General features: G+C 31.7%; 2 protein-coding genes across 2 annotated transcripts; both read right to left on the reverse strand.

The window, feature by feature from the left end:
• Nucleotides 1-4,389: 4,389 nt before the first annotated feature.
• Nucleotides 4,390-6,138, reverse strand: LOC143042797 (uncharacterized). Its single transcript, XM_076215258.1, has one exon. The coding sequence runs from the start codon at nucleotides 5,790-5,792 to the stop codon at nucleotides 4,737-4,739; it is 1,056 nt and encodes a 351-aa protein (XP_076071373.1). The 5' UTR covers nucleotides 5,793-6,138; the 3' UTR covers nucleotides 4,390-4,736.
• Nucleotides 6,139-9,141: 3,003 nt separating this feature from the next.
• LOC143042798 (cyclic GMP-AMP synthase-like receptor 2) lies at nucleotides 9,142-12,672 on the reverse strand. Its single transcript, XM_076215259.1, has 2 exons — nucleotides 12,620-12,672; nucleotides 9,142-11,385 (listed from the first exon to the last, which is right to left on the reverse strand). The coding sequence occupies exons 1-2, from the start codon at nucleotides 12,624-12,626 to the stop codon at nucleotides 10,538-10,540; spliced, it is 855 nt and encodes a 284-aa protein (XP_076071374.1). The 5' UTR covers nucleotides 12,627-12,672; the 3' UTR covers nucleotides 9,142-10,537.
• Between the last annotated feature and the right edge of the window lie 1,268 nt (nucleotides 12,673-13,940).

Below are 13,940 nucleotides of genomic sequence, written 5' to 3' on the forward strand. Positions count from 1 at the left end.
AATAGCTTCTTTTACATCGTATCTCGGCCATGAATTTTTTAATCGTGTTATCCATTTTGTTGCTGGTTTTATCCATAACTTACTATGTACACAGGTAGCAATGTCAAATATTCCATCGTCGTCGGACACACATGGCCCATGTATAGTCGAAACAAGGTCGGTTGAAAATTCTTGTTTAACTGAACATTTGAAAAGTAAAAATCCCCACCAATTTCATTAAAATCTTTTAAAATATTCCAGTTATTGTTGTGCACTAGACGTAACTTAGTATTCCCCATTTCCATAATGAAATGTATGTTATCAGGATTTAAATAAATGGGTGTGTCTTCACAGATCTCAATCTGATTCCCTACTGCCATTATATCTAAATCACTACATCGCATCTGTAGACCCGCTCCAAAACTTCCACTGGTAATCAGTGTGCAATTTGTGTTGCCCTGTAAATTGTGTGTGACATTGTTTATCAATCTGAGAGTTTTGACCTGATCCTCTGTCCCAACAATGTTCTGACATAGATAATGATACAAAGCAATTGATGCTTTTTGTGTTGCTGATTCTGTAAAAATAATTCAATGAATTTGTATTCAAAGTCTTATAAATTGCCTAAAAATTGATTAAATATTAATCATTTCACTAAAAAAAATACATAGAACGAAAGATACCAGAGCGACAGTCAACTCATAAATTGAATTAGTTATATGTCTTGTTTCATTAATATGTGTATTTATAATCATATGATGTGCATTTTCATTTTACGATGTGCAATCACCTTTATATGATGTGAATATATCCTTTTATGATGTGGAAGTCTCATTATATACTACCAAAGCCGTTCATGGAACAACTTTTTGGGATTGTTGGTCCTCATTACGCTTCAACTTTGTACTTGTTTGGCTTAATATCTATTTTAATCTTAGCGTCACTGATGAGTCTTATGTAGACGATACGCGAGTGTGGTGTATTGAATAATAATCCTGGTACTTTTGATAACTATATAATGTGCATATATACTTAATTATGATGCACAAATATCCTTATATGATGTACATTTTCCCATACATTATGTAGACACACCTTTGTATGATGTGGTTGTTTTTTTATATTATGTGCTCGTAGCATTACATGAACTGGTTCGGTTACTTCATTATATGATTCAAAACGTCCTTTTATGATGATGTTGAGTTGTTATATTTTTTGTACTTATATCATTATTTAATGTAGTTCGGTTAACTCCTTATATGATGTTAAGACGTCCTTGTATTATGAGCTTTCATTGTTGCATTAACATCATCACGATTAGAAGAATCAAATATGTAGCTTCGGAAAATGGTTGGGATTTCAAAAGAGATAAAAATTGGCACGTTCTTTAAAGAAAAATCACATGTTATAATATTGTTTACAAATTGACAACATATGATGAGCTAAGTTTAGATGGGTCTTCAGGTATGAACATACGATTAAAGTATTTTCTTCATATTTTGGAATAGCATTACTGTTTTCTGTTCTAGCAGCTTCAGTCTTGACTCAGCTCCCGATTTGCTTTTGTACTGAAATAATGGGACAGTGCAACTTAAAAAAGTTCAACGTTTTTTTTTATCTTTTCCGATATAAATTTAGATCAATTTATACAAGAGCTAGTTGCAAAAATTTTCTACTGCTTTTAAAGATATGATACTATCAAACCTTTTATGCATATCTGGGTCCCTTCGAGTTAGGGCGGTCTAAGTGGTTAAACAATTGAAGCACCAGCCTGTCAACACGTAGATTGTGAGCTATAATCATGAAAGCAGGTAAACTCGAAATTTGGCGGTTCTCTCCAGGCACTTAGGCCTCCTCTGCCAATATAAACTAACTATTTTGAAATAACATGATAGTGCTCACGGAGGCGTTTAACACCACATATAATTAATCAATCAATCATCCATACCAATATACTTCTGAATGGGAAAATATTGTATAACTATTGATATTAAATGATTTTAAGAGAAACTGCAATTTAATTGGCAAGGAAATAAATAAAGTTTCAGCGGCAAACTCACTGCTCCTATAACAGAAACAGTAAACGTCCATTAAAAAGAAAAAAGAAGAATAAATGCAAAATATCACCTGGTAAATCAAATATTTAAACCTTACTAGGTGCTCAGCACAAACAGTCTGTGACCCATAATTTGATAACTTAAATGGTATGTTGATTTTAATAGTCTAATCGATTAAACATAAACTGCAATTCATATGTTGAAAATTTTTCACTATCTGTATAACATGTAATCAGTCATGACTTGGACAGTAATCGTTATAATGTTATAATGTAAATCATGATGATTGACCATAGCAACGACAAAATCACATCCCAAATGACGTTTTGCTATCATATAATCTTATAATTGAATACACCGAACTACATCATTTGTGCAAAACATATAATGACAAGTACAAGATATAAAGGTAAATGAACATCGTTTAATAAAAATGTACATACTAAGACAGTTAAAACATTGTCTTCTTATTTACTTATATATTACATGATGACCGAATTTCGAGCCAAGGGAAACATTTGTTTCTCAAAATAAGAATTTAAATAGAAAAAAAATACGATAGATAGATAAAGAATTGGTCGGAGATTGTAAAGACTTAGAATTAGTATGGTTCAGACTTGGTAAAGTAGGGTTCAGACTGAGTCGAATATATTTCAGACTTTGGTAGAGTATGATTCAAATGTTTTTAAATGGTTAAGAACATGTTCAGAGTACATAGTATAAGAGATATGTCGAGTGAAGTGCAGACTACGGTAATTAGAATGGTCGAGTTTAAGCATGAACAGTTACTACCGCAGTCCCATTAGGCAACGATCCCATTACGAATAAAATGCAAATTTTGACGATCTTAGTACGATCGTGTAGATCGCAGTAAGGTCATATCACGGTCGTGGTGAGGTCGTCAAGATCGTGATGAGCGTGGCCAACTTTGAACATGTTCAAAACAATCGTGGTGCGGTCGTGGCGAAATCAGGTCGTAGTAGAAGCGTAGTGAGAGCGCATTAAGGTCGTAGTAAGATCGGAAAGGTCGCTGTACCATCGTAGCAGGAGCGTAGCAAAAGCGTGATTCTATTCGGAGAGACTGCACTACGATCCCATGGCGACGTTAATACGACGTCAAAAATATAATGAAGAAGGATTGCAAACAACACAAAATTGCCTATATATTTTAACTTCAAGTTGGCAAAAAGCTAGAACCTTTGCATATATATAATATGAGTAGAGACACAAACTTAATTTTATTTGTCTTATCACATAATTAATTTTAAAGATATTACCTTAAATTATGTATTAGTTATGTTATACACCGAGTTTTTGGTCCAGTTTTTAAGGATATTGTATTAAACAAAAATATCTATGACTGCATCCAATGTTAAAAAGAGTGTTTACGGTTTTTACATTGTTGATTACAGAACATTTCGAATCACATGTTAATGATATGTATCAGCAAGAGGACATTTCGATTCGTATTCTGGTTGTCGAGTAGTTTTAGGGGAAAGGAACATTGTAATACCAACCGGACGGTGACTACAATGGACGACGGACACCAAGCTATGAAAAAGATTACTTGGCATTTTGATTTTACGTATGTTTTAAAACACAATTAGCAATATTAAGCACTAAAAAAATATATAAAACCTTTTATTTCATGCTTCATTTAATGGCAAACATTACTTCTGTCCATCAAAATTCATCAGACATAAAAAAAACCAACAACATCTGAATATCATATTTGAAACTACTTCTGCAAATGAACAACCACGAAAGAGTCATTAACAACCACTGACAAAATGCCTAATGTGAAAAAAATATTTACCACATTATGAAATATTAATTATGAATATTCTAAATCTCCCAAAAGAGGCGTGGTTTGAGAAACAAGGTGTATTTACAAAGTGCAACCTATATTTGGTGTGTTTCCTATAGTTTTAGTTTGTAAACCGGATTTATTTTTTTCTCTCAATCGATTGATGAATTTCGAACAGCGGTATACTACTGTTGCCTTTAATTATATACAAATTATACTTTTTTGAATAAATATTAACAATATAGATCTTCTTTTGTAGATCAGTAATACATTCACTAAATAAGACCATATCGTCAACGTATATAAAAAAAATGCAGATATGATTGACTATTTTGTGTAATAAGTTCTATCTGAATATTATTAAATTATCATGAATACAGAAGAGAAGATAAGGATTATCCAAACATAAAGTCAAACGTTTTTTCGCAGTTTTTTAATTTATTAAATCATAAGACATAAAACAAAATCACTACAATCGTCAACAGCAGCATCAGCAGCAACATTATCATCAACTTCAAATTGAAATTCACCAATATCTTGCGCGTAGGTTATTCTTGGTTTAGTCATTGTTCAAATTAAATGAATAGGTCTGTACATAGCTATCGTTTGTTTTCCTTTCATTTACATACTTTGAGACTTACATTGACTACGTATACATTAGTTTTGATATATAAGGGTAAATAAAATTGATAAAAAATACAGTTGACTAAAAACGCCATAATGATAATTAAAATATCACAAAAATGACAATTTTCGGAATGCACTGTTGTACCTTTCATCTGGATATAATTGTATTGATTGCAGAAAAGCTTGTCTCGCTGATTCCATGTTGCCTAACAATTGGAAACCTCTACCCAGGATGTAGTAAGATGAAACTTTCAACACAGGATGAGTTATAAATAGTAACCCTCTATCATGTCTATGGTGAACTGTAAATCCCTGAGAGAATCCCAGCATTGCCTGCTATTTTTTAGATGATAATGGCACAAAAAACGAAGAAATTGAGCATATACTATTGAAAAAATAATCGGTTCGTATTCTCCTTGTAATTCATCTGGTTGTAACGTAGAGTTTTCATAGAATACTAAATCTAATAGTAAAAATTTCCATAACCGAACAATTGGCATATTCCTTAATAAGGGTAAATTGAACAGCTCATAATGAATATCTGAAAATAGCATGGAGTAATGAAGTTTTTCCGGTGTACATTTCAATAGAGAACACTGGATAATGTGAAAAGCTTTGATGTATTGTTTTCTTCTGTAGAAAAACGAGGCTAACATTAGCCATCCAGATACGGCGTCGTGATTTGTGTTAAGAAGAAGAGTACTTATATTAGTATTATACTTTTTATAAATAGATTTATTACATGAAACATCCTCCAACGACAGAAAGCGCTCATTTCTGCAACAACATTTGGACAAAAAGTATGTGGACAGGTATTTGATTTTTGAACTCTTACTTGACAATAACTTGTATATAACTTTTTTCGGAAGAAGATCACTAGTAGAACTCAAGGTTTTGCGAATAAAAATATATGAGTTTAATAATCTTTTAACACTATTGGCATATGAATAACTTGTTCCCTTGCTTATATCCGATGCCACTGCATTCAAATTCGAAATTTGGTCTGAGAATAAGATACAATGCCAATCATAACTGTTTAGTATAAGCAACTTATTTAAAAGTGTTTTCTGTGCTTGTCCTTGTATCTTATTCTCGAAAAGATTGTTCTCAGGAATGAAATAATGTGGACAAACTGTGTGTTCAACACAATATATAAGTCTCCTGAAACATCTCATGAAATAAGATATCAAGTTTTCAGGTCTCCATTCTGATGAAGGCACTTCCTCGCATAACCAAAACAAAACTGTTTTTATGAAATATGAACAAAGCAAATCTTCACAACCTACATCTAAAACTATAACGTCTTTTAGCAGTATTTTCATAAGTGCATAACATAGTAACTGTGTATGTGTAAATGAATAGATAAGTAGTTTTTCACCAACGGAAAATGATAAGCGCCATTCTCATTCCTCTTGTGATGATCCTTTCACACCTACAGGTACAAAGAGAACCCCGTGTTCAACAATAGTTTGTTTTATTTCGTATTTCGGCCATGAGTTATTTGATCTTGTTATCCATTGTTTTGATGGTGTTATCCATAGTTTACAATGTAAACAGCTTGCAAAGTCAAATAGTCCGCTTTCATCGGATAAACATGGCCCATGTACAGCCAAAAACATATCGTTTGAAAAAGTTTGTTTAAATAAAAGATTTGAAAAGTAGAAATCACCACCGATATCAACACAGTTTTCAAAAATACCCCGGTGATTACTGTGCACTAGACGTAGCTTGGAGAAACTTGGCTGTGTATCTTCTAGTACCATTTTAAATTGTATGTTATCAGCATTGAAATAAATTTGTGTGTCTTCACAGACCTCAATCTGTTTTATAACCACCATTAAATCTAAGTCACTACCTTGCATTTGTAGACCCTCTCCGAAACTTCCACTTGTAATAAATGTCGATTTTTATGCTCTGTAAATTGTCACTGACAGTGTTCATCATTCTGATTGTGTGTACGTGTTCTTCTGATCCAACAATGTTTCGACATAGATAATGATACAAAGCAACTGATGCCTTTTGTGTTGCTGATTCTGTATAACAAAAATCAAAGAGTAAGATTGCAAGAAAGTTAACTCACAAAGATATTGAACACTATAGAGCATATAATTATCTTTAGATCATTAATATTATCTTAGCAACAAGCTAAAACCTGTGCATAGAAATAGTTGTAATATGAGTAGAGATATAAACTGACTATCACATCATTAATTTTGATGATATGACTCCTAAATTATGTTTTATTCATGTTATACACCGAGTTTTAAGTCCAGTTTTTAATGATATTGTATTGAACAAAAATATCTATGACTGCATCCACTGCTAAAAAAGAGTGTTTACGGTTTTAACATGATTGATTACAGAACATTTCGAATCATATGTTAATGAAATGTATTAGCTAGAGGACATTTCGATTCGTATGTAAACCGTAATTCTAGCAGGTAATTTTGAATCGTGTTTCAATATTTTTACACATAGTTACAGGTCATTTTGATTAGTGTGTGTGTGTATGTGTAGTGTTGGGTAAGTTCATCAAATATATTGAAGAAAAATTTACAAACTTTGATCATGCACATAAATTGTCGTTTTTATGCCGCATATAAGAAACTTTTCACAAGAATCGACGAAATCTCATTTGTTTTTATTCAATCTTTTCAAGAATCTACAATATTATGTACCATTATCTTGTTAGTTCTCACAAAGACGCGATTGAACGCTTAACATAAAAGTATCTGGGATCCTGTGTTAATTCCTCTACGTAGGACTTCATGTAGATACCCGGAAAATATTGGTTTCCGTTTTTTCGTCTTTCTATTCTGTCCTTTTTAAATTCATACTATAATACTTTTTGATATTGACGAGGAGCACTGTAGCATGCCAACATCTATCATAAATCAAAATCATTTTAATATGGTGGGCTTTCATTGGAAACAAAGATTTAAGCAAAATAAAAAGTTATAAAGGAATTGTGGATGGAATAAAAACCCATTAAAAACAATTGTGTTATTAAATAAGTATTACCTGCCATTTTTTTTGTACACTTTATTTACCATGATCTCGTGACAATGACTCCCCTTATATTTAATGTCGTTGCTATCTAATGTTCAGATAAAAACCTTGTTCAAAGATAAATTTACCTTACAAAATACACTAGTGAAATTATGGATGTGTATGACTTTATCTCCCTGTGTGGTGATAGCTTAAAAATATTTCTGCAATCGATTACAAACATGTAATAAACATTTCATTGTTTGAAAAATAATAAAATAATCATAGTCATTTTTTGAAATTTTAGTCTATTTGACAAAACTTTTGTATTTATACAAACAAATATCTCATGGTTGTACCGATTAACTGAGTATAGTAAGTCGCAAACGAATTCAATAGATCGTTCTTATATTCCAGACTATGATGAATGAGCGCTTATAAACATGTTTAATCCCGTAAAACTTTTCACATGTAAGTTCCTCTCCAAAATCAGGATCCTGTATTTTATTGGTTTTTGCTGTCTTATGTCTGCCATACATGTTTTTCGCAAACTTTACGGTATGGATTATTCTTATTGTTGAAGGTAGTACGGTGACCTATAATTGTTTTATAATTCCATTTTAACTTTTTTCATAGGCGATCAAATGACATGTCCTGACTATAATGTCGGGAGTATTGATAATATATGAATCTTTTTAATAATGGTTAACGATATAAGAACAGTGTGCTGGTTGTCGAGTAGTTTTAGGGGAAAGGAACATTGTAATACCAACCGGGCGGTGACTACAATGGACGACGGACACCAAGCTATGAAAAAGCTTACTTGGCATTTTGATTTTACGTATGTTTTAAAACACAATTAGCAATATATGATCAAGCAAAAATAAGGAATATTTGTATTAAGTCCCCATATAAGCACTAAAAAAAATATATAACCTTTTATTTCATGCTTCATTTAATGGCAAACATTACTTCTGTCCATCAAAAGTAAACAGAATAATTAAAGATAGACAACATGTGAACTAGGGAAAATATATGGTGAACATCATTGCCACTGCAAACAAACAGAACATTCATTAAAGGTCAAAATTCAGTATGAGTTCATATGCTATGAAATGCACTAGTTCACCATGTTCATTTTTACAAGAATTCATCAGACATAAAAAAAAGACAACATCTGTATATCATATTGGAAACTACTTCTGCAAATGAACAACCACGAAAGAGTCATTTACAACCACTGACAAAATGCCTAATGTGAAAAAAATATTTACCACATTATGAAATATTAATTATGAATATTCTAAATCTCCCAAAAGAGGCGTGGTTTGAGAAACAAGGTGTATTTACAAAGTGCAACCTATATTTGGTGTGTTTCCTATAGTTTTAGTTTGTAAACCGGATTTATTTTTTTCTCTCAATCGATTGATGAATTTCGAACAGCGGTATACTACTGTTGCCTTTAATTATATACAAATTATACTTTTTTGAATAAATATTAACAATATAGATCTTCTTTTGTAGATCAGTAATACATTCACTAAATAAGACCATATCGTCAACGTATATAAAAAAAATGAAGATATAATTGACTTTTTTGTGTAATAAGTTCTATCTGAATATCATTAAATTATCATCAATACAGAAGAGGAGATAAGGATTATCCAAACATAAAGTCAAAAGTTTTTTCGCAGTTTTTTAATTTATTAAATCATAAGACATAAAACAAAACCACTATAATCGTCAACAGCAGCATCAGCAGCAACATTATCATCAACTTCAAATTGAAATTCACCAATATCTTGCGCGTAGGTTATTCTTGGTGTAGTCATTGTTCAAATTAAATGAATAGGTCTGTACATTGCTATCGTTTGTTTTCCTCTCATTTACATACTTTGAGACTTACATTGACTACGTATACATTAGTTTTGATATATAAGTGTTATTAAAATTGACTAAAAATGCAGTTAACTAAAAACGCCATAATGATAATTAAAATATCACAAAAATGACAATTTTCGGAATGCACTGTTGTACCTTTCATCTGGATATAATTGTATTGATTGCAGAAAAGCTTGTCTCGCTGATTCCATGTTGCCTAACAATTGGAAACCTCTACCCAGGATGTAGTAAGATGTAGCTTTCAACACAGGATGAGTTATAAAAAAGTAACCCTCTATCATGTCTATGGTGAACTGTAAATCCCTGAGAGAATCACAGCATTGCCTGCTATTTTTTAGATGATAATGGCACAAAAAACGAAGAAATTGAGCATATACTATTGAAGAAATAATCGGTTCGTATTCTCCTTGTAATTCATCTGGTTGTAACGTAGAGTTTTCATAGAATACTAAATCTAATAGTAAAAATTTCCATAACCGAACAATTGGCATATTCCTTAATAAGGGTAAATTGAACAGCTCATAATGAATATCTGAAAATAGCATGGAATAATGAAGTTTTTCCGGTGTACATTTCAATAGAGAACACTGGATAATGTGAAGAGCTTTGATGTATTGTTTTCTTCTGTAGAAAAACGAGGCTAACATTAGCCATCCAGATACGGCGTCGTGATTTGTGTTAAGAAGAAGAGTACTTATATTAATATTATACTTTTTATAAATAGATTTATTACATGAAACATCCTCCAACGACAGAAAGCGCTCATTTCTGCAACAACATTTGGACAAATAGTATGTGGACAGGTATTTGATTTTTGAACTCTTACTTGACAATATCTTGTATATAACTTTTTTCGGAAGAAGATCACTAGTAGAACTCAAAGTTCTGCTAATAAAAATATCTGAGTTTAATAATCTTTTAACACTATTCGCATATGAATAACCTGTTCCCTTGCTTATATCCGATGCCACTGCATTCAAATTCGAAATTTGGTCTGAGAATAAGATACAATGCCAATCATAACTGTTTAGTATATGCAACTTATTTAAAAGTGTTTTCTGTGCTTGTCCTTGTATCTTATTCTCGAAAAGATTGTTCTCAGGAATGAAATAATGTGGACAAACTGTGTGTTCAACACAATATATAAGTCTCCTGAAACATCTCATGAAACAAGATATCAAGTTTTCAGGTCTCCATTCTGATGAAGGCACTTCCCGCATAACCAAAACAAAACTGTTTTTATGAAATATGAACAAAGCAAATCTTCACAACCTACGTCTAAAACTATAACGTCTTTTAGCAGTATTTTCATAAGTGCATAACATAGTAACTGTGTATGTGTAAATGAATAGATAAGTAGTTTTTCACCAACGGAAAATGATAAGCGCCATTCTAATTCCTCTTGTGATGATCCTTTCACACCTACAGGTACAAAGAGAACCCCGTGTTTTACAATAGTTTGTTTTACTTCGTATTTCGGCCATGAGTTATTTGATCTTGTTATCCATTGTTTTGATGATGTTATCCATAGTTTACTATGTAAACAGCTTGCAAAGTCAAATAGTCCGCATTCATCGGATACACATGGCCCATGTACCGCCGAAAACATATCGTTTGAAAAATTTTGTTTAAATAAAATATTTGAAAAGTAGAAATCACCACCGATATCAACACAGTTTTTAAAAATACCCCGGTGATTACTGTGCACTAGACGTAGCTTAGAGAAACCTGGCTGTGTATCTTCCAGTACCATTTTAAATTGTATTTTATCAGCATTTAAATAAATCTGTGTGTCTTCACAGACCTCAATCTGCTTCATAACCACCATTACATCTAAGTCACTACCTTGCATTTGTAGACCCTCTCCGAAACTTCCACTTGTAATAAATGTCGATTTATTGTTGCTCTGTAAATTGTCACTGACAGTGTTCATCATTCTGATTGTGTGTACGTGTTCTTCTGATCCAACAATGTTTTGACATAGATAATGATACAAAGCAACTGATGCCTTTTGTGTTGCTGATTCTGTATAACAAAAATCAAAGAGTAAGATTGCAAGAAAGTTAACTCACAAAGATATTGAACACTATAGAGCATATAATTATCTTTAGATATCTTAAGCTAAAACCTGTGCATAGAAATAGTTGTGATATGAGTAGAGATATAAACTGACTATCACATCATTAATTTTGATGATATGACTCCTAAATTATGTTTTATTCATGTTATACACCGAGTTTTTGGTCCAGTTTTTAATGATATTGTATTGAACAAAAATATCTATGACTGCATCCACTTCTTAAAAAGAGTGTTTACGGTTTTAACATGATTGATTACAGAACATTTCGAATCATATGTTAATGAAATGTATTAGCTAGAGGACATTTCGATTCGTATGTAAACCGTAATTCTAGCAGGTAATTTTGAATCGTGTTTCAATATTTGTACACATAGTTACAGGTCATTTTGATAAGTGTGTGTGTGTGTAGTGTCGGGTAAGTGCATCTCAATTTATGTATTAATAGTGTAGGTTCTAAACATTTTCAATACATTTGTTATAGGTTTGGTAACAGAAAATTTCAATATGAATATTTAATGTTTGACTACAAATCTTTAGACGGACGTTTTGTTGTTTTATTTGTTTTATGCTGCTGATTTGATGTTCTGAATATGGTTAACAGATGAGGTATACAATCATATATATTGATTGATTGATTGATTGTTGGTTGCTTTACGCCGCATTAGCACAAAAAGGCTATATCGCGGCGACATATATATTGAAGAAAAATTTACAAACTTTGATCATGCACAATAAATTGTCGTTTGTATGCCGCATATAAGAAACTTTTCATAAGAATCGACGAAATTTCATTTGTTTTTATTCAATCTTTTCAAGAATCTGCAATATGATGTACCGTTATCTTGTTAGTTTTCACAAAGACGCAATTGAACGCTTAACATAAAAGTATCTGGGATCCTGTGTTAATTCCTCTACGTAGGACTTCATGTAGATACCCAGAAAATATTGGTTTCCGTTTTTTTCGTCTTTCTATTCTGTCCTTTTTAAATTCCAACTATAATACTTTTTGATATTCACGAGGAGCACTGTAGCATGCCAACATCTATCATAAATCAAAATCATTTTAATATGGTGGGTTTTCATTGGAAACAAAGATTTAAGCAAAATAAAAAGTTATAAAGGAATTGTGGATGGAATAAAAACCTATTAAAAACAATTGTGTTATTAAATAAGTATTACCTGCCATTTTGTTTGTCCACTTTATTTACCATGATCTCGTGACAATGACTCCCCTGATATCTAATGTTGTTGCTATCTAATGTTCAGATAAAATTGTTGTTCAAAGATAAATTTACCTTACAAAATACACTAGTGAAATTATGGATGTGTATGACCCTATCTCCCTGTGTTGTGATATCTTAATAAAATTGAGAATGGAAATGGGGAATGTGTCAAAGAGACAACAACCCGACCAAAGAATATTTCTGCAAGCGATTACATGTGCTCAACATATTATCGTTTGAAAAATATTATTAAATAATAATAGTTATGTTCTGAAATTTTATTCTATTTGACAAAACTTTTCTATTTATACAAACAAATATATTATGGTTGTACCGATTTACTGAGTATGGTAAGTCGCAACTGATTGTAATAGATCGTTCTTATGTTGTAATGCATCCCAACTGTTCCAGACTAGTGTGAATGAGCGCTAAGAAACATGTTTCACATATATGGTCCTCTCCAAAATCAGGATTCTGTATTTCAGTGGTTTTTGTAGACTCATGCCTGCCATACATGTTTTTCGCAAATTTTACGTATGAATTTTCTTTTTTTTGAAGGCAGTACGGTGACCTATAATTGTTTTATAATTCGGTATTTGAACTGTTTTTTAATAGGCGATCAAACGACATCTCCTGACTATAATGTACTGATACTATATTAATATTTTTAATAATGATCAAAGATATAAGAACAGTGTATACTGGTTGTTGAGTAGTTTTAGGGGAGAGGAATCTTGTAATACCAACCGGACGGTGACTATAATGGACGACAGACACAAGGCAATGAAAAATGTTGACTTGACATTTTGTTTTTAAAACACAATAAGCAATATATGATCAAGCGAAAATGAGGAATATTTGTATTAAGTCCCCATATTAGCAGTAAAAATAATAGAAATATAAAACCTTTTATTTCATGCTTCCTTTAATGGAAACAATTACATCTATCAAACAAAAGTAAACAACATGATTACAGATGGAGAAAATGTGAGCCAGAGAACTTACACTGAAAGATAGTCACACAGACCAAAATATATAGTGGATATATTTCATTCCACGTTCATTTGTATATGAATTCAGCAGACAATAAAGAATCTGTATATCATATTTGAAACTAATTCTGAAAATGAACAACCCCCGAAGAGTACTAAACAACCATACAGGATGCTTGAAGTACAATTAATTTATATCAAGTATACATGATATATAATAAAAATAACAATTTATTTGACCACATATCAGATATTATCAATAACATCAGATTCTGAAATTTAATC

The sequence above is a fragment of the Mytilus galloprovincialis genome, chromosome 8, assembly GCF_965363235.1.
Source record: "Mytilus galloprovincialis chromosome 8, xbMytGall1.hap1.1, whole genome shotgun sequence".
Classification (NCBI taxonomy): Eukaryota; Metazoa; Mollusca; class Bivalvia; order Mytilida; family Mytilidae; genus Mytilus; species Mytilus galloprovincialis.